The sequence below is a fragment of the Ipomoea nil genome, unplaced genomic scaffold (assembly GCF_001879475.1).
Source record: "Ipomoea nil cultivar Tokyo-kokei standard unplaced genomic scaffold, Asagao_1.1 scaffold0146, whole genome shotgun sequence".
NCBI lineage: Eukaryota > Viridiplantae > Streptophyta > Magnoliopsida > Solanales > Convolvulaceae > Ipomoea > Ipomoea nil.
In genome coordinates this window covers 2,739,324-2,761,899 of record NW_017616574.1, presented here as the reverse complement: position 1 = coordinate 2,761,899, position 22,576 = coordinate 2,739,324, and the positions used below count along the sequence as shown (strand labels likewise).

At 37.5% G+C, this 22,576-nt stretch overlaps 2 protein-coding genes across 2 annotated transcripts; one reads left to right on the top strand and one right to left on the bottom strand.

Moving 5' to 3' along the window:
* Window positions 1-4,605: 4,605 nt before the first annotated feature.
* Window positions 4,606-6,821, bottom strand: LOC109174172. Its single transcript, XM_019323437.1, has 3 exons — window positions 6,225-6,821; window positions 5,002-5,118; window positions 4,606-4,914 (listed from the first exon to the last, which is right to left on the bottom strand). The coding sequence occupies exons 1-3, from the start codon at window positions 6,819-6,821 to the stop codon at window positions 4,606-4,608; spliced, it is 1,023 nt and encodes a 340-aa protein (XP_019178982.1).
* A 6,315-nt stretch (window positions 6,822-13,136) lies between these two features.
* LOC109173340 (glutamate receptor 2.8-like) lies at window positions 13,137-17,469 on the top strand. Its single transcript, XM_019322582.1, has 5 exons — window positions 13,137-13,183; window positions 14,373-15,588; window positions 15,788-16,091; window positions 16,322-16,711; window positions 17,017-17,469. The coding sequence occupies exons 2-4, from the start codon at window positions 15,064-15,066 to the stop codon at window positions 16,558-16,560; spliced, it is 1,068 nt and encodes a 355-aa protein (XP_019178127.1). The 5' UTR covers window positions 13,137-13,183; window positions 14,373-15,063; the 3' UTR covers window positions 16,561-16,711; window positions 17,017-17,469.
* The last annotated feature ends 5,107 nt before the right edge of the window (window positions 17,470-22,576 follow it).

Below are 22,576 nucleotides of genomic sequence, written 5' to 3'. Positions count from 1 at the left end.
AAAATTGAAGATCTACTACTGTCAACAATATCAGGCTATGAAGATTCAAATTTCAAATATCAAATTATCCCACTCCAACGGATATATTTGATTGACTATAAAAAGCCATGAAGACTTGAAGACAGAGAGCGCGAGAAGAGATAGAGGTGAACGAGATAGAAGTGCAATACACACCAAAATTCAAAAGTGCTAGTGCTCAAAATATTCTAAGAGACTTAGTCTGAATAGTCTCAAATCTAGTTGGAGAGAGAAATACAAATCCTTGTATTTGTAAACTGTAGAAAGAGTATAGCTGTGTGCAAAATACTCTAGTGAGTGTAGCTGTGTGCAAATAACTCGTAGTTGCTAAGTGTAGCTGTGTGCAAGACACTTAGTTGGCGTTGAGTATAGCTGTGTGCGAAATACTCGGAGTTGAGTGTAGCTGTGTGCGAGACACTCGGAGTTGGGTGTAGCTGTGTGCAAGACATCCGGAAGAAGTGCTTGTGTAGCACTTATTCACTATTGTAACTGTGTGTGGAAAATAGTGAATTTCTCCTAGACGTGAAAGGAGAAAAGTGGACTAGGAAGATTACGCCACTTCTGAACCACTATAAATTGCCTCTCTCATTTACATACCGCACTTACATTATTTGCTATATCTATCTATCTCATCCGACTAACCCGTTTACTATTCACTGTTAATCTTAATCATCCGGGTTTAGTGTGTCCTCACGTATGCATGTGACTCAAACTTCTCGAGCTTAAATATTGAATTATTCTAAGCAAGTTTGACGTGTTGCATGTAACATTCATCACACGGTCGACGTGTTACGATATTTATTTACAATCTTGAATATTGTTATTATATATTGAGTGCACCATCTCCTTTATATATTCAAGATATCTCTGTCACTTTACATATCATTTGTACCTATCTTACTTGCACACTTAATTTACTAGTTGGGCATAACTCTTTACTATTATTCCGCTGTGCAGTACAAATTTGCTCTATTTACTTGTTACTTAGAGTTGAAGTTACCGAAGAGTTATTTAATTTGAAAAAGCTTGAAAGTCTATTCACCCCCCCCCCCCCTCTAGACTTTCACCACCCTATCGGGACCAACAGTCCGCAACCTCCCGAACTGTTCGTGGATTGCCCAAGCCACGACAGTTCCAACTTATGATACTCATAATGATGGGCGGGTCTGGGAACCAGAACCCGCCGTACACAAGTTTTTTGAAACCTCAGTCATTGTAACATCCACTCCCTGCCCCTCCGATCTCCCACCATCCACAAACTCCTCCCTACGCCTCTTCCCCACCCTTACCACCAAACCCTCAGACCCCTCCCTATTCTCCCCCTCTACTGCCGCCTCCCTCACCGTCAACCCATCGGAAACCCTTCTCCCCGTCACCTCCCTCGGTTGCCCATCCGGCGGCAACAGCCAACTCTCCCCTACCGCCCTAGGCCCACGCCGAAACCCTGTCCTCGTATCCCCGGAATACGGGTAGTCCTCTACTGCCAAGGTTGATTCACGCGCATGCAAGCAAACTTTATAGAGATGCCCTAACTTGCCACAGAAGAAACAAAAATTGTGTAAGCGCTCATATTTGAAAAGCACCCAACACGTCATTTTGTCCCGTTTCATAAACCTCATCCTCTGGCGCAGGGGTTTGTCCACCGATATTGTTACTCTTATACGATAAAACTCCTTCCACGGGGCACCCACAAACCTATTATCCATCTTGATGAACGATCCCAGAGTATTCCGAATCTGTTCCAAAATTTTATCCAACGTATACCCCATCGGCAAAGCATGCACTTGTATCCACATATCAATCGTATCCAAGCATACATTCTCCGGCCGAACCCCATCCTCAATCGGCCGGCACACTAACATAGCATTCTCATACGCCCACGACCCCTCCTCCATCACACGTTCAATGTCCGTTTTATGATGGAAAACAAACATGAACAGCCGGGGTTGTATCTCCGTGACCTGCATACCCTTGACTGGCTGCCAAACCGATGCTAACACCTGGCTCATGAACTCCACCATCACCAACTTCCTCGTTAGAAATCGTCCAAGCAGCCGCCATGTCTGGACCCCCTCGGCCGACTCCGTTACTGTCTCGTCCGGTCCCGGCTCAAAGGTAAACGCATCCTCCTCCAAGGCCATGTCGCCCCATCGCTCCGTTATATCTGCAACCTCATCATTCGCCTGTGTCGACGCCATCAGTAGTTAATCGTACGTCGCCGTGCGATTGTTTTCGGACAATCGGAAGCTAGAAACCGGTGAGTGTGCCGTAAAGAGAAACCTAAGCGGTAGGAAACCCTAGATTTTCCTAGAGAGAGAAAATATTGAATACCCTCAACTAACTAATTTCATACAATTAATATAATTTGTAGGTTTTTCAAGTTTCAAACACCAACTTTAAAATATTTTTAAAACTAATTATTTAAAATAGAGTTAGTTACTAAAATGGTCCCTTGACTATAGCGAAATTACCAATTTGGTCCTTGACTTTTTTTTTTAACCAATTAAGTCTATCAACTTTAAAAATTTTAACCAATTTGGTCCTCCGTTTGTTTGACCGTTAGTCAACCGTTAACTTGGGACCAAATTGGTAATTTCGCTATAGTCAAGGAACCATTTTGGTAATTAACTTTAGGGGTGGGCAATTCAGTTTAGTTTTCTCGAATCGAACCGTACCGAACCGAACCAACTAGTTTGGTTCGGTAATATATCGAACAACCGAACGGTATTGGATTCTTATATACCGAACGGTTCGATAAAAAACTGATCCGAACCGATCCGAATTGTTCGGTAAAAAATTGAACTGAACCGAATACCGTTTGATTTTTTTTTAAATATAATAATAATAATAATAATAATAATAATAATAATAATAATAATAATAATAATAATAATAAATAAATAAATAAAAAGTAAATCCAAGTCCCTTGCTGCTTGCTCTGCCATTCAGCTCATATTTTCACGGGTATCTCTCGTAAATGTTTTGATTTCCTTATGGTTTGTTATCAAAAGTTCTATATTATGTGTTATGGTGTTTACATAGTCCATATCCAAAGTCTAATAATATATAACCAAATAGCAATCCAAATTTCAAACGATATTCGGTTCGGTTCGGTCTTTTCCGAACAATTCAGTTCGGTTCGAGTTTTTACCGAACCGTTCGGTATACAAGAATCTATTACCGTTCGGTTGTTTGGTATATTACCGAATCTAACTAGTTTGGTATAGTTCGGTTCGAGAAAATTTAACCAAATTGCCCACCCTTTAAGTTAATTACCAAAATAGTCCCTTGACTATAGCGAATTACCAATTTGGTCCCAAGTTAACTGTTGACTAACGGTCAAACAAACGGATGACCAAATTGGTTAAGATTTTTAAAGTTGAGAGACTTAATTGGTAAAAAAAATAGTCAATGACCAAATTGGTAATTTCGCTATAGTCAATGGACCATTTCGGTAATTAACTCTTTAAAATATTAAAAATAAAACTTAGTCTTCGTCTCCTCTCTGGAAAAGATCCAACCGCGCCGCCGTCTGCCTGCTGGAAAGTTTCGCCAACCAGCTGCCTCGCCAGAGTAGGAAGCCGCTGCTGCTTCTTGCTGCCGGGGAAAATAGCTACGCCGGAGAAGGTCACTGGACTGCTGCCATCCGCCATAGCTCCAGCCGCCGTCGAAGAGAGGGAGAGCCACCGCCGCCGGTCGCCTGCGTGTCACAACCCTGAGATTAAGAACCAAATACACAGAAGCAGAGGTAGAGAAATAGAAGAAGAAACAGATAGAGATAGAGAAGAGAAGAAGAAATAGGTAGAGAAGAGAAGAAGAAAGAGGTCTAGAGGAAGGAAAGGAAATTAGATTTCCAGATTTCAATTCAACAAAAGCATAAGATGTCTGAAAAAATATACAACTAAATATATAAGATAAGATAATCTAATAAAACAAAAAATTTCTAACAAACTTCCGGATTCCTTGCTGCCAGCTTTCTCTAGCCCGGCCCGGATCAAAACGCAGTCGTCTGATGCTTAGTCGTTACCCTCCTTCGAAACGGTGTCGTACCTCCCCCTTCATGCGACGTCGTTTACCTGCTGAGGATTAGTAAAACAGCTTTGTTTCTTTCCCTCTTTAGCTCATGAGATGTCTGCACTTCCACCATCCCTTTTTCTTCTGGTATTACTAACCGGGGGTGTGACATTACCTTCCCCTTCAATGGATCCTTGTCCCCAAGGATCAAAGCTGTGAAATTGTTGCTTAATGTGGTGAAAATTTTCCCATGTGGCTGCCTCCCTAGGCAAGTTTGCCCACTGCACCAAAATTTCACTTCAGCTGCATTGTTTCTTTCACCATCCTTTTTCATCACTATTGAGTGATAAAAAGCTTTGCTGTTTTGCAGCTCCGAAGAGTGTCATGTATTATGTCTTGGACACTATACTTAAAGAATAACCCAAATCCCTTAATTTTTTATGAAATCACTGGGGGGTTTGTGAGTCATGCTTTTTCATGTGTGTAGTGGGAACCAGATATGCTTGACTTAGTTGAGCAATTAGTTCAGATATTGAATAATTATGAGTGAAACATATATATTGCCCTTCTGCTCTAGCATTCTCCATGAGGAATATGTGGGCAGAGCATTTGTCTTCTATGTGAATTAATGCAATTGATCCCATTCTTCAGTTCATGACAGCTAGTATTAGTAACAGCTTCGCACCCCCTCTTATTAGGGATAAGATCATTCAAATGCCTGATGGAACTGTGGAAGATTCGGAAGGGACCACTCCGCTCAGCTTTGGGACTTAATTCCATTTCAACAGATCCAGCACACATTTGGCCAGCTTGAATAACCCTCGAATCTACACAGTAGCACCAACTCAGACTTTGGGGAATTCTTGCATTATTATTCTGCTGCTATATTGAGCAAAATTGGCCATAAGACCATAAAGCATCATGGACCCCTTCTACATAAACCCAAATTTGTTTATGCAAATAAGAGACATTCAAGCCCATCCATAACCATATCTCAGCCACCATGAGTGTATTCCTCTGATTTGCTGCCCAGCCCAGCTTCTCACAGCAACAAAGAATTGCAGATATGTAGCTCCGAGAGTGGTACTGCATCTACCAAGATCTGTGTAGCATTTACAGCATTCACCCCTTTCAGTTTATATTAATTCCATTAAAAGGCCTTCAATTAAAGTTCCACTCAATCAAGCCTCAGAAAGTTTTAGCTGCAACCTCTGGTCAGTAGAATCTGCAATTCTTCTTTCTTAACACAACTACATAAAGTGTCATCTCCCATGGAAGGATCCACTCTATGGCAACATCAAAACTCCACTTTAAAAGTTTCATTTTGTTGCTGCACTCAAGGCTTCATTCACATGCCTTCCCATTCCGTAGCTCTGCCGATCAGACTCCCCAGATGCAGATCACATTCCATTCCACTTTCTTTTCCATTCACTTCTGCTCAGATTTCAATAGATCAGAGGTCCACCAAGTTAGGTGAACCCTCCTTATGCCTCCAAGGATAATTCAGCTCAGATCAGTCTACTATCTGGTCACCAGAATAATATTAGGGATATGCTGTAGAAGTCCATAATGTGCAAGAAGAGCATGTGTCATCCGAATTCTGTGTGGCTTCATTGGGGCCTTGCCCATAATAATAATTCCCAACTCATTGTGGCTGCATCTCTATCTCCAGTGTACAGCATCTGATGTATGATAGGAAAATATGGTATATTACTCCTTTACTGACATTTGTAGTCCCATCTTTTTACCCACCGAATTCTTCCATTCTTACAGACCACTGCCAAGCTTTTTAACGTACCAAGAGCCCTAGCATAATGTGATAACTGATAACTACTAGAAGACCTTCTAGGATGGCAGCCAAAGCACAACAATTTGAAAACAGTAAGTGTACTTCTCAATGAAAAATTAAAGTTCCTATGCCATCCCTTCACATGAATCAACCCCAACAGAGCACAAATTATACCCACAATTGCAGTCAAATACTCTCCCAATTCATTGAGCTTTTATCACCCCTTTCATCTCCCTCATACCAAGTCAAACAAATAACATTACAGCAACACAAGCAATAATAGTTTAAACTTGCAGCAACAAGAAACTTATAATTTTAGCATTCCTCCCGGAACAAATGGAAATTCACTCCACCATGGTATTTTATGATTGACATTGAAGTAATATGGTTCCACAACTCTCACCACTCCTCTCAAGGTAGTTAAAACTATTCCATCATTAGATGCATATTCAATATTCAGTCCTGAAAATTTCCCACCTAAAATCACATATTCCACCCCAACACTTTCATCATAGTTCATCACCACATGCATACCCATATTTTTAGCCGTAATTCTAACATTAATTTCTTCAAGAGATAGTAGATTACTCTTAGGTGTGTCATTAGGAACTAAATAAGAATCAACATAATCCATTACCTCAAGCTTAACAATGGAAATCAGATGGTACTTGTGATCACTCCACTCAGACTCCAAGCTAATGAGGTGTTGAGAAGGATTTTCATTCAGAATTAACCCTTGTATAGAAACCAACACTTGCAGTATGGTTGATGTATTCGGCTGCCACTTTTCAGTATCCTTACCAGTCCAAGTGTTCAAAAAGCTGAGGCAGACTTTACCACACTCGTATAGATTAGGATTCAGTCTCAGGCCACCGGAATAATAGTAAACCACTGGTGGTGTATTTGGGTATGTGGAAGGAAGCAGGACATCAAAAATGAAAAGACCATCATGATAAGGAGTGCCCTGAGGTCCAACAATCACTGCCCTAAGAAGATCCATCCTTGTTTCATATACTCTTACATATGTGGTGTCAGGCATATCAAGATTAAACACAGTAGATAAACACCTCATATTTAGCATTCCCAAACATGAACCATATAACCCACGCGGCATAGAGAAACACTAGAAATGGGGAAATTTCTTCTGTTTACTTGGCATTGCAACTAAGTGTACTTCTTCATTTTTAGCAGTAAATTCAACATCAATTCCTTCATTGACATCACTAAGTTCCTCCAATTCATCAAGAGGAGGTGAACTATCATTAATCATGCCATTATCAACTAAGCAAGGAATAGCATTTTCAATTACCTCAACCTCAACTGCCGATGCTTCAGTTTCATTCTCGTTGGAAGATTCAGACTCCGCAACTGCATTCTTCACATCAGAACTGCTTTTTGCTGCTGTTTTGGCAGCTTCAATAATCTCAACACCTGGGTTCAGCTTCTCCCCTTCCGATTCACCGGCGAGGTCTCTAATTTCTTCAGCCGCTGGAATCAATGGAGCAGATCTGTCACATCTGCCGGCTTCAAGTTGCACAGAGGGTGGGAACAACTTATTCTGCTGGGAAGCCATTGAAGGTATCTGCACTGTGGAGCTTCTCTCTACTAGATTCATCACTGGAGAAGCAGGTTGGTGATGAACTGAAGAAGGATTCCAGCAGATGAACGTCTCAGCCTCGTCCAGACCACCGCCCTTGGCTTTCTTCATCATATCCGGCAACACCCCAATACGTGAGTTCAGCTTCTCCCCTTCCGATTCACTGGCGGGATCCCCAACTTCTTCAGCCGCCGGAATCGACGGAGCTGAACTAACGCTTCTACCATGAGCTGAAGAAGGAACATAAGCAAGAATGATATACCCGTGGTGTAACCTTAACTCCTCGAAAATCTCAACTTTCCATGCCTCCATTAATTCCTTAAAATTCTGAATGGAATCCTTCATCTTGCTGACTAGTTATCAGGCTATTGTCTTGCTCAAAAACCCTAACCCCAAGTCTGCTCACCCGGTCCTTTACCGTAGTTAGAGCTCCCAAGATGGGCTCTGATACCAAATGTCACAACCCTGAGATTAAGAACCAAATACACAGAAGCAGAGGTAGAGAAATAAAAGAAGAAACAGATAGAGATAGAGAAGAGAAGAAGAAATAGGTAGAGAAGAGAAGAAGAAAGAGGTCTAGAGGAAGGAAAGGAAATTAGATTTCCAGATTTCAATTCAACAAAAGCATAAGATGTCTGAAAAAATATACAACTAAATATATAAGATAAGATAATCTAATAAAACAAAAAGTTTCTAACAAACTTCCGGATTCCTTACTGCCAGCTTTCCCTAGCCCGGCCCGGATCAAAACGCAGTCGTCTGATGCTTAGTCGTTACCCTCCTTCGAAACGGTGTCGTTCCACTTAATGCCCAACGGCTCTCAATTTCCCCCTTCATGCGACGTCATTTACCTGCTGAGGATTAGTAAAACAGCTTTGTTTCTTTCCCTCTTTAGCTCATGAGATGTCTGCACTTCCACCATCCCTTTTTCTTCTGGTATTACTAACCGGGGGTGTGACACTGCGTTGATCTGCTGTTGATCTGCTCGCCCGAGGGGAAGTCTCGCCTGTAACACCCCAGATTTTCAAGACATTTAAAACTTATAATAAAGGTAGAATCTTATTAAATCCCAAGATATAAATACAAGCGTTCGGGGTGTTATGCCACACCTGGGCTAGAGAACCCAAGTGCACAGGCTAACTAACTAATATCCTCAAAACGTAAATACGTAAACGTGGCACGCAGGCCAAAAGGGAAACTATCTATTTCTAAGTTCTAGCGCACTCCAGTGACTTAATCTTCTGTGCCTGAAAGCCAAATATATCTGTTCAGCGAGAGATGCTGGTAACTCACTCCAACGCGTTGAAATACAATACATATAGAGATATATATAGATATACGAAAACTATTTTGAGCATGAAGATATATCCTACGAACTCTAGCTTTAAAAACCGGGAATGACTCGACAGATAAGGCCAGACGCAAGCAACAGTTATAACGAGCATATGCAGTTCACAACACATAAGGCAGATAAGGCAAGGCATAAACAATGATCATAACCCAACATGAACAATCCCCAATATAAATCCCATAGTCACATCCCCCAAGACACTCGTAATCACAACTCGTCCATATCACACACATAACGCACATTGTTGGCGCCACAGGACCGATCGCATGCCCATACATGAGGGTCAGCGCATATAGCTCTGACACAGCCCCGCAGCACCATGCCCCGCATCGCAACACGGGGAGGTCGATCGCAACCGACCGATGAACCACAGCTCATCATAATGTTTGATCGCAACCAAACAGTGGACCGCAGCCCAAGAGAGTGTCATCTGACCGCAGCCAGGATAAAGGACGAACCGCAGCTCGTATAGAAACGTTTGATCGCAACCAAACGGTGGACTGCAGCCCAAGAGAATGTCATCTGACCGCAGCCAGGAATACCAATCTGACCGCAGCCAGCTTCTGAACCGCAGCTCAGGATAACCAATCTGATCGCAACCGAATTGGGGTAGCACGCACACATAACACATAGCAAGCACATGCAACCCACGTTACACATTGGGAAGGGGGATAAAGCGTATAACAAACCTATGCGTGATCCATCACATACTAAGAATAGTCCTAAGGGGTTCATACTTCCTTCACCTAGGTCAACGGGATACCAATTCATCTAGCATGCGATATAACAGACTCATAAACCTACGAACGGTACCCGAAACATCAAACTAGACACAGGCACGACAAACGGGGTCCGTTGGGACACCACGGGGATCGGGGAAACATCAAACGAGGAAACCGGGAGCCCGAGGTAGTGTGATTTCCAGCGGGTAGCCGGTGGGTGGGGGTCCACCCGCCGGCTGCCACTGTTCCGGGCAGCGGGTGCCCGGCGGGCAGCTGCCCGCCCGCCGGCTGCCCGCTGCCGGAGCTGCCCGAGAATGCCGCGGGTAGGTGGCGGGTCCCCTACCCCCCACTGACTCTTTTCACCACTTTTCGTCCCGGGAACCGTTGTGGAACCCGAAACCATGCTTAGTCACTTTCCAACGTAATTAACGACAACACATAGACAATTAACGGATCAAATACGATAAACGAACGGCACATAACCTAACATGCTTTTCTAAACATAATCAACACCCAAACATGCGATTTCCCACCCGATAATCCAACAATCAAAGCATACGGTACAACCTAGGGTTCTAATTACTTTTATATCAACAAGAATACGATTCGTCTTCTAATTGCAAGATTCGGTAGGAACAACACATAATCATCAAGGATACCAATTAATCATCAAGAACATCATAATCATCAAGAACAACACGTAATCATCAAGAATCCCAATTAATCATCAAGAACATCACAATTATCAAGAAACTCCCAATATCAAGATTATCAAGATCCCCCATGGAATCATTAAATCAACATCAATAATACTCATAGTAATTCGCCATTTACAATCATATGGGGGAAACCCTAAGGGGAAATCATAGCTATGAAAATAGGTTTTGTTGAGACATGGGTTACCTCTTAGCCTTAATTAATTCCTTGGCTATGAAGGGTCTTTCTTTAAGCTTTCTTGCTTTCTTGATTTCTTCTAAGGGGATTCTTGGAGCACTTTGGGGTGGTGGAACGTTTATTGTGGTGGGGGGTTCTAGGTGCCTCTTAAGTCCCCTATTTATATATTTAGGAGTCCTGGTTAGGAACTAATATTATAGGCTTGCTAATTCTATTCCTTTTGGAACTAAGGATTGGGTTTAGGGATAAGGGTCCATGGTCCATAGTGGACCATATTAATTAATTAAAGGGAATCCTAATCGTAGTCTGAATAGTAAAAGGCATACTTCCTTTATTCCTAATAGATAACTAGGTCTAGGATTCCTAATTAGAATCTGAATAGTAAATGGTTTACTTTCTTTATTCCTAATAGGCTTAGGACTTTAATTTAGGCAAGGGTCCACGGTTCATGGTGGACCTTTATTAATTAATTAAAGGAAACCTAACCGAATTAAATCATATTTAATTATTATTAACGGGATTAATTTAATAATTAATCCGGGATTGAAGGCCGTCACACGGGGTGTTACATCGCCGGTCAACGAGAGTCGCCGGATCTGTTGCTGCTGTTGCTAGTTACTTCGCTCCGCCGCCGATCTGCTGCAGTTGGTCGACGAAGGTGGCTGCCATCGCCACTGTTGCTCGCGCTCTGCATGGAGTACGCCAGAGAAGGGGAACCACCGCTGCTGGAGGACGAAGCTACTGTCCAGCCGCCATCGACATAGCAATTCGCCGGAGTCCGGAGAGGGGACCAAGACTAAGTTTTTTTTTTTTTTTAAATTAAATAATTATTTTTAAATCCTTTTTAAAAAATTATTTATTTATTTGTTTGTTTATTATTATTATTATTTTTAAATAATTATTTTTTAAAAATATTTTAAAATTGAGGTGAGCTGTTAGGAACCTGAAAAATTTTTAAATTAGACTAATTGCATGAAATTGGTCAGTTGAGTGACTTAATTGTAAGTTTTTTAAGTTGAGTGATCTAATTGTATTATTGCGTACAGTTCGATGGACTATTTGACCTTTATTCATTTTTTTTTTTGAAAGCATGAATTATTATTATTATTATTATTATTATTATTATTATTATTATTATTATTATTATTTAAAAATCATATCTTAATATAAAATTATCTAGTAAGAATATTTTTAATATAATAATACTAGTCGACGTCTAAAAATAAAAATAAGTATATTATTTTTTAATATGCATAGTGTTAGGACAAAATGGGAACTCAATGCATATTAACTTTTTCTTTTTGAGTGATATATACGAAGGAAACTGCAACAATTATCTAAATGTGTGTATTAAATAAATCTAAGCTATGGATAACTTAGAGCATCCACATCAGTGGATATTATGGAGATAATGTCAGATGAATTATTTTGGGTGGGGATAATAACAAATGTGGGGTGGAATTATTTGTGAAAATAATTGTTCAGCAAATTCAAGCATAATGTCAGAAAAAAAAAAAAAAAAAAGAAAGAACACTGGTTGTGCGCGTTTGCGCACAGCCATTGTCTACACGGGATTGCACGCGCCCGTGTAGAGCGACAGGTTTTTATTATTTTTTTTTTCAATTTTTGTTTTGTTATTTTTTTTTTCTTTTTTTTTTTTTTCTATCCCCTCCCACCTTCTCTTTCCTAATCACTCTTACATTATCTCCCCAAATCTCCCCAACTAATGTGGATGCTCTTAGGTTTGTTTACTTAATGTATATTATTTTTTAGTTAATTTTTTTTTAGAACGAAGTATTAATTCATTGAATCATAACGAAGAATGTTCACAAGAAAAGATGGAAGAGAGTCAATCAACTATAAACAATTTAAACTAATTTACCATAGTGATGATTGTAGATTTCCGTCCTCAGTCGTCAACCAACAAAAACGAGTCAACTCAATTAATCTTGGCTGAAGCCAAGATTGACTTGGCTCTTTACAAAGACTTTGATATATCTAGTCAATATGTTAGACTTATGATTTTATATATATATATATATATATATATATATATATAATAATTATAAAGATTGAAGTATTCGTTGCTGGCCTGCTTATTTATTGGTGAATTGCGCAGTAACTTCTGTGAAAAAAAAAAAAAAAAAAAAAAAAAAAAAAAAAAAAAGACCTTGAAAACTCAAGACCTGAAATGTTTGAAGGGAACAAATCACTTCGACGTGGCTAACATAATACCTTAAATTTAGAGATTATTTGAAAGTTTGCCATTTATACTGTTATCTTTTAAACAAAGAACATAACAGACTCTTGGATGTCTTGGTGGATTGCGGTTGGGAATTCGACCTTTTGAGAAGAATATTTTAAATAAAGAAGAGCCTGGTCTGCCCTCATTGACTAGGACAAATGGACAATCTTCACTCTATTGTCCACCCAATTCAATTCCAACTTTTGAAAGTTGAAATTGTCAATAAATGAGAACTGTTCATGCATATATATAATGCTGAATGTTGTTCTAGCTTCTCCCATTCTTTGACGCGCGGGGGATGAGGACTGATATTATTATTCATTCCTTGATTTTATTTCTAGTTTTTGGTGAAAATGCATCATTTTTGGCGCCGGCAAAGATTAACGTCGGAATGATATTGGACGAGGAATCGGAGATGGGTAGGACTGTTGGGAGCTGCGTTAAAATGGCGGTTTCGGATTTTTATGAATTGAATATTAAGGGTGTTTATGGAACAAGCATTCATCTCACATTCGGGATTCTAAAGGCGATCCATCCATTGCTCTTTCTGCTGGTCAGTTTAATTTCCATCCATCTTTTTCGTCTTTTTTGTTTTTGTTTTTGTTTTATGTTTTATGAATCTCTGAATTGTTTATTTTTAACATTTAATCTTTTTACTGTTATAATATATATTCATAACTCTTCAAAAAGTTATCGTTTTAATATTTTCAGTTTTTATATTTTAATTGAAAATTAGAGAACCGACGACCTTTTTCTCTCAAATTTTGTTTTTCAATTGCGGTAGATTGTCCCTATTTTGCTCTCAAATTTTTTATTTTACAAATGAAATATCAATGTTAAAAAATATTATAATTTAAGAAGAAATATTAAAAAGTATTGAAGTATCTACACATTAAGTAAAATTTTAATAGAGTTTAGTCGTTTAGATGTTGTTTGGTTGGAGAGTTTTGTACCCTATTATGGGTCTTGATATCTATTACCATGTTTGTTTTTCTACTTTTGTAATTAAATCCTTTAGTAATCATAAAACTCATAACCCTTTTACTCATCTACGTTTGAAGAGTTAATTTCATTTTTGGTCCTAAATTTATAGGTGACAGTCCACTTTTAATCCATTTTTATCAAAACATTCATTTTTGGTCTTATTAATATTATTATGACATGATCAATTTTAGTCCTCTATAAAAAACAAATGATTGAAATCTTGTTATACAACGGTGGAAAATACTCCGCAAAAGATTAAGGCCCTGTTTGGTAAATGGTTGTTAGCTGATAGCTGTTAGCTGTTAGCTGATTGTGTTAATTAGAGGGTATAACTAGTTGATAACATTAACTGTTGTAGAAAAGTGTTTGGTAAATTAGCTGTTAGTTGATAGCTGTTTGATATAATTTCTTTTATGAAAAAGTTAATTGAAAAAAGTTGCTTGGAGTAGCTTTTTGAATTTTAGCATTTTGAAATTGTAAAAAGTTAATTAACCAAACACTTGTATTGATATTTTAACTAAATCAAGTAATTAATAGTGATTAAATAAGCTAAAAGTTAATTAACCAAACACTTATATTGATATTTTAACTAAATCAAGTAATTAATAGTGATCAAATAAGTTAAAATTGGCGACCAATTTTTTACCAAATAGGGCCTAAAACCGGTAGCAAAAAAGGGACAAATGCATTTTTCCCTTATGAATTTCTTCCATCAGTTACTTCCTCCTCAACACATCCTTGTTCAATAATCAATACAGCTCAGGACCTTCTGGAGAATGTCAAGGTGCAAGCAATAATGGTGCCGGAGATGTTTAGTGAATCAGCATTTTTGGCCACACTAGCAGATAAATCAAGAGTTCCGCTTTTGTCTTTTTCTTCAATTCCATCCCCCAAAGGTCATCCATTTTTTGTTCAAATTTCAGAAGATGAAGGCACTGAATTCCTGGGTATTGCAGCTTTTATAGAGCACCGGAGGGGGAAGGTAATACTCATCTATGACTCTATGAGGACACAGACGATGGGAGAAGTTCTGTTTTGTTTCTTGGCAACACCCTCCAACACACTAATGCTAGGGTTATTTATAAGAGTGTCATTTCTCCTCTGAGTAGAGATCTTGAAGTCATTGAAGAACTTGCCAAGATAATCAGAATGAAGCCATCAATTTTCATTGTGCACTTGTCACCTTCTCTGGCTTCTCTCCTTTTCCTAAATGCAAACAGGTTAGGGATGATTAGTGAAGGGTATGTTTGGATACTAACCAGTAAGTCAATGAATTTCTTGCATTCTTTAGATGTTAAAGTGGTTGAGTCAATGCAAGGACTTATAGGATTCAAATCCTACATTCCAGCTTCGAGTAAGCTTGAAAATTTCACTTTGAGGTGGAGAAGGAAATCAGGGGAGTTGAATGTGAATGGCATATGAGCATATGATGCAATTTGGGCTCTTTCTATGGCTGTTGAAAAACTAGGGTCAAGAAATGGCATTCTTGATGGAGATTCAATCCTTAAAGAGATTTTAAGATGTAGATTTACAGGTTTAGGTGGTGAGTTTCAACTTGTAAATGGAAAATTGATATCCAGGACATATGAAATAATGAATGTGATAGAAAAGGGGTTTAAAAGAGTTGGATTTTGGACACTTGATGAGGGGTTTTGTAAAAGAATTGACCCATTGTTTGTTGAAAGGCATGAGCTTTCTACCATTATATCGCCCAGGCTATCTAGTACTACTCGAAATCATAAGCTAAGAATTGGTATTCCAGTGAATGCAAGGTTCAAGCAATTCACTAGAACAATTGTTGATCATGAAACAGGTGCAGTAGACGCAACTGGCTTTTCAGTAGATGTCTTCATTGAAGCCGTGCAGCACATAGAATATTCTGTTCCATATGAATTTGTCTCATACTTGGTTGAAAATTCTAGCGGACGAACTGATGGCAGTTACACTGATATTCTAAAACAGGTCCAGATTGGGGTAATTTTATTTCTAACTTCAATATGCTTAACAGAAAAATTGGTTTTAGTTTTCATGCTTACTTATTTATTCCATATTGCCCGTGCCCTTCTAGGAATTCTAGGATTGTTACCCTTGTATTTGAGACATACACAATATTCTGTTATTTCATTTTGAGAATTGGCTTGATCCTAATGACATACCTGAATGGATGATTTAGAATCTTGACGGTGTTGTGGGCGATACAACTATTACATCAGACAGATCTTCGGTAGTGGACTTCACTTTGCCTTACACTGATCTTGGAGTGGGGACGGTAGCGCGACTGGAGAAACAAGGAATGTGGTATTTCTTAAAGCCAATGGGTGCAGATCTGTGGATTCTGATCACCATTTCGTTTATATTTGTGGGTGCAACTGTTTGGCTTATTGAGCATAAGACAAATGAACAATTTCAGGGCTCAATAACTCAGCAAATTGGAACAACTTTGTGGTTTGCATTTTCAACTCTTGTTTATGCTCACAGTAAGTCCTTTTATCTATACAAGCATTTTTATCGTGTTGTTTAAACCAAAAAGATATCTTTAGCACTTGCAATTCTACCCTAAGCAGCAGATCATAATACCAAGGTTAATGCTACAAACTGCCTTCATCTAAAATCTTGGTTTTTTTGTTTTTTTTTTGTTTTTGTTTTTGTTTTGTTTTGTTTTTTTTTTTTTGTTTTGTTTTGTTTTGTTTTTTTTTTTTTTTTGCAGGAGAAAATCTGCAAAGTAATTTGTCAAGATTTGTGGTAATTGTATGGTTGTTCATAGTCTTCATATTGACATCAAGCTACACTGCAAGTTTAAGCTCACTGTTCACAGTTCAGCAGATTCAATTAGCAAAGGGGGATTACATAGGTTACCAAACTGGTTCTCTTTCATTCACAGTTATTGTAAACAACCTAAACTTTGATGATAATAGGCTTAAACATTATAATTCCCCTGAGCCCTGAGGAGTACCATGAAGCTTTATCCAAGGGGAGTAAAAATGGAGGTGTCGGTGCCATAGTTGATGAAATTCCTTACCTCAAGGCCTTCCTTGCTAAGTATCCATCTCAGTATGCAATTATTGGATCTGCACCAATTACGAATGGTTTTGGTTTTGTAAGTATCAAGTATGCAATATGAGGGGGCAACCCCAGTCAAATTGGTCAAATTGTTGGCTTCATAATCATAAAGTTTCAAGTTTGACTTCCCGTGGGAGCGGCCTATTGGCATTCTTGGTTTTAGCCGGTCTGCTGTGGGTAACCTAGACTGGTTTACATCCTGTAATCCTTTGCCGGCTAAGGTCACAAGACAGGGTTGACTATTGGTTTCCCTCGTCACTCAAAAAAAAATGTATGCAATATGAGATTTCTTGTTTTGGTTCTTGGTTCAATATCTGCAACTTACCTAAACTTTTTTGACAGGCTTTCCAAAAAGGTTCACCTTTAGTCCCTAAGCTGTCCACAGCAATTGCCAAAATGAGAGAAGAAGGGAGGCTCAAATACTTGGAAGAAAAATGGTTTACAAACAACTATCAATCATCTTTCATACCTGAGGCCACTGAGGAATCTCAACTCAAGATGCTAAATCTTGATAATCTCCGCGGGCTGTTTATTGTGAGTGTGACCTCCAAGGCTATTGCCCTTTCCATATTTCTGTTTTTTATACTTCGCAAAAAAATATGCTTGAAAAACTTTATTCTACGAATCTTTTCTGCACAATTCATGAGAATTATGATAATGAGAGACCTCTTTCCTAAGAACACAAACATGATTCCTAATGCCAATGTGGAGATGACTCATGTAAATCCACATTGATGCAGTTACTATATCTTAGTCTTCTGGATCATATCTATAGTTATTGAATTTTACTGTGTTTCTTTGTAGTTTTACTGAAGTTTGTTCAGAGTATTTATATATAGATGAACTTGGTGTTGCACTTGTTCTTTTTCTTTTTTGGGTGACGGGGGACACCTTTTAGCCACTCTCTTATGTAATAGCCAGCAAATCACACAAGAGAGGCAAAATGCACTAGAAAGATCCTGTGCAATGGTCTTGACTAAAAATGAATTGGCAAAAATCAAACTCGTGACCTTTTCATACTATAAACATGTTCCACACTTTGGGGCCACCTGATCTTTTTCTTACCCTCCTAGCTAGTGGCAGCCCAGCCACTAATTTTAGTCGATCATTATCTACATGTTGCTCTAAGTTTAAACATTGCATTAAATCTATAGACTATAATGGCTAATATTACTTAGTTGAAATTATGGAGAAAAACACACTAATGCATGCAATGAACTAGTGAGTTAATTAACTGATTGTAGAAAGGTGTTTGGTAAATTAACTGTTAGCTGACTGCTGTTTAGTATAATTTCTTTTCTTGAAAAGCTAAATGAAAAAGTTTCTTTGCGTAGCTTTTTAAATTTTAGCAACAAAAAGTTGATTAATCAAACACTTACGGGGCGTTTGGTTGGATGGAGGGAATTACGTGGGAAAGGAATTGCAATTCCATGAGAGATGAATTACTAGGAATAAAGTGAGAATTTAAATTCCAGTGTTTGGTTTACAGGAATAAAATTACTGGAAATTTCAATTCCAATGTTTGGTATACATGGGAATTGAAAGGGAATAAGTAGTATAAAGTCTAAAATGCCCATTACATCAATTTTATGTTAAAAGGGGAGAGGATAATTCTGTCTCATCATTATCTTTTTTCTTCCTAAAATTCATGGAATCAAAATCTCAATGGAGGCATGGGATTTTAATTACATGAAAATGAAGGAATTGCAATTCCGTGGAATTGCAATTCCTTCCAACCAAACTAAGGAATTTAGTGGCCTTTGGAATTAGGTGGGAATTAAGTGGAAATGAAATTTAAATTCCCTCCAACCAAACGCCCTCTTAGAGTCTGTTTGGCAAAGCTTATTTAGGAACTTATAACTTATTTTAAACTACTAATAACAGGGCGTTTGGTTGGAGGGAATTTAAATTTTCTTCCCACTTAATTCCCACTTAATTCCAAAGGCCATAAAATTCTTTAGTTTGGTTGGAAGGAATTGCAATTCTCCCATTTTCATGGAATTAAAATCTCATATCCCCCTGTGATTTTAATTCCTAGGATTTTAGGAAGAAGAAAAACTAGTGATGAGACAAAATTATCCATCCTTTTTTTTTAATCTAAAATTAATACCACAACAACAATGGTCATTTAGACTTTATACTACTTATTCCCTTTCAATTCCCATGTATACCAAACATTGGAATTGAAATTCCTAGTAATTCTATTCCTGTAAACCAAACACTGGAATTTAAATTCCCACTTTATTCTCAGTAATTCATCCCCCATGGAATTGCAATTCCTTTCCCACGTAATCCCCCCCCCCCCCCCCCCCCCCCCCCCCTCTCCAACCAAACGCCCTGTAAGTTATAAGCTCTGTTTGGTAATGTTTCCAAAATAAGCTCGTAGCTTAAAATAAGAGCTTATTTTGGAAAGCATTTCAAAATGAGCTAGTAGCTTCCTAACTTTTTTTTCCATCTTTGTCCTTATTATTTTAAAGAAATGACATCTTTTACCCTTCCTAATTAAAACTCTTTTCTCTTCTTCTTTATCCGCAACTTTCAACGCAATTAATAATAATAATAATAATATTATTATTATTATTATTATTATTATTATTATTATTATTATTATTATTATTATTATTATTATTATGAGAGGGAGATCCGCAACAATATTATTACTTCATCATGCGATGTTAGATCATGATTATGCTAATAGTTTTATTTCAAAACATTAAATTTTTTTAAAGGCAAAATGTTAAAGTTTAATATGTAAACAAACTAATTTTAATTTTATTAAGATGTCCTTTTTAGTCTTTTTACATTTATCCGCTTATCAAAAAACTGATTTTACCAAACACTTTCAAGCATAACAGCTAGATTAACCGCTCTTCAGTTTTCAGCTTTTATCTTATAGCTTTTCAACTTTCAGCTACTCTTTCAGCTAGGTTTGCCAAACATAGCTTTAGGCTCTGTTTGACAAGCTTGTTTAGGAGCTTGTAACTTATTTTAAACAATTAAGCTATTAATAATCTATAAGCTGTGTTTGGTAATTTCCCAAAATAAGATAGTAGCTTAAAATAATAATTTATTTTGAAACGCTACCTTTTAAAAAATAAGTTATTAGGTTCTAAACTTTTGTTTCTATCTTTATCCTTATTATTTTAAATAAATGACATCCATTACCACTTGCAATTTTTCACTGCCCAGCAACTCCTTCATTTTCATTCAAACATGATGTTTAATGTGCTTGAGCAACATCCAGATTACATACCGCTCGATGAAATTCAAGATTCACGTAGTAATATCTCCATCAACGATAATTTAAGTAAGACCTCTATTGAGATGATTGAGATTCACAACAATATTGCTACTTCATTATAGGATGCTAGATCATGATTATGCTAATAGTTTCATTTCAAAATGATAAATTTTAATATGTAATCAGCTAGCTTAACAACTTTTCAGTTTTCAGCTTCTAATTTATAGCTTTTCAGCTTTCAGCTAGGTTTGCCAAACATAGCCTTATATTGATTTTTTTAGTCTTTTTACATTTATCAGCTTATCAAACAACTAATTTTACCAAACACTTTAAAACATAATCAGCTAGCTTAACAGCTTTTCAGTTTTCAGTTTCTAGCTTATATCTTTTTAGCTATGTTTGTCAAACATAGTCTATTATTGATTTTTTTAACCAAGTCAAACACCTAATAGTAGTCAAATAAATCAAAATTGACTGATAAATAAACTATTTTACCAAACAAGGCCAATGTGGTTTAATGTTATCTCATCATCTATGGTTCCATGTGTTGCACGAAAATAGGAAAATTGGTATTTTAAAAATGGATAGGAAATGAGACGTGAAAAAATGTGTAAATATTTAAAAAATATATGGTTATATTTGTAAATATATTTCTTAATAGACATAACTAAAAATATTATATTAATAAATAAAAGTAATGCATTAAATGTTACAATTGTACATATTTTACTTATTTAATAATAAAATAAGGGTCAAATAAGCAATCGAACTAAACACCAAAATGTAATTAGGCCATTAAACTCAAAAGAATGCAATTGGGTCCCTAAACTAATCAATTTCATGCAATTAGTCCAATTTGCAATCGTTATGTTGTGCATCCGTATGCACCGTGCATGGTGCATACTGATGCAAAAACGATGTCGTTTTGACGTCTAACTTTTTTTAAAAAAAAAAAAAATCAGAATTGCATAACTATACATCCAGAATTACATAAATGCACATCCATAATTTCATAACCATAAATCCAGAATTGCATAACTACACATCCATAACTTCATAACTATACATCCGGAATTGCATAACTATACATACAGAATTACATAACTATACATCAATAACTTCATAACTATAAAATCCAGAATTGCATAACTACACCATGCATAATTACACATCCATAATTTCATAACTATAAATCCAGAATTGCATACCTACACATCCATAATTTCATAACTAAAAATTCAGAATGAATAAACTAAAAAAGATTTAAATCCATTTTTGGTCCTACATTTATTGAGCATTGGACACATTTTGCTCGCTTTTATTAATTTTGTCATATTTTATCCAAACTTAATAAAAGTTGGACAATTTTAATCCACCGTCCAAATTGACGGTAAGTCTCTGTGAAATAGAAGGGCATTTTTGTCTTTTCTATTGGCCTTCTTCATTAGCCTTCTTGCTCGCATGGAAAACTGGAATTGTGGAGTGCGGCTGAGGAATTTGTGCGTTACGAGATTAAATCTGGTACTAGATTTAATCTAGTACGTTCACAAATTCCTCAGCAAATTCACCACTGATTTAATCTGGTAACTGATTATCAAAGGTTATGTGTCAAATTCCTCACATGGAAAATCGGAACCAGAAGAGCAGCGAGCGATTTTCGAGCTCCGGTTCGAGAAGGAGCTTGAAGAGGAAGCTGGAAGAGGTTTTGGAGCACGATCGGTCGAGGATCGTTTCTCTCTCCGTCGAAGAAGCTCACCAAGATCTCGTTGTCGGGGTTTTGCAACTCCTTTGTACACTATTGAAGAGATTTGCAGCTCCTCTGATTTGTACACCAATTGCAGTTATAGATTCGGAAGCGGTGCTGAGAGTCATGGTGGGTGAAGAAGCGGAGGGGTTTAGGAGCCGAGCGAGAAGCCTCAAGGAGAAAGCACTAAACGCTATTGAATCAGGTGGGTCGTCTCGTCTTACTCTGCTCTAAATGCCCTGTTAAAAGGAATTGAGCACAACAAAATAGACAGGAACAATATCTGCCTTTGTTTGTTTAGTACTCCACAAAACCTTGTACTTGCGGATGTATCTTTGTTTTAATTATTCTAATATTGGAAATTATTAAACATATATGCATCTATCAACACCAAGGAGAAAGTGATATTCATGGAATCGTATTTGGCTTGGGTCTGCAAATGGTGAAGCACATCGCTGGTGAACTTACAAATAAGGCGATGAAGAATTGCATATGAAAGGATAGAATTGTCATTCTACTTCACGACAATTTAACGCAAATTGTAACGTTGGACTAAAAGTGTCCAACTTTTATTAATTCTAGACAAAATGTGGCAAAATTAATAAAAACGGGCAAAATATGTCCAATGCACAATAAATGTAGGACCAAAAATGGATTTAACTCACTAAAAAATGAACGACATAATGTTGTTGCTGGGAATCGAAACTGATTTTTTTTTAAGTAGGCCGCACGTTTTGATGCAAAACGACGTAGTTTTTGTATCCGTATGCATGGTGCATACGGATGCACAGCATAATTTGCCTCCAATTTGTAGGGTTTTCGTATTTTTAACAGGTCACTCCAAATTTAAAGTATTTTTTAAAAATAATTATTTAAAATAAAAAAAATGTCTGCTGGAGACGAAGAGTTTCTTTGTC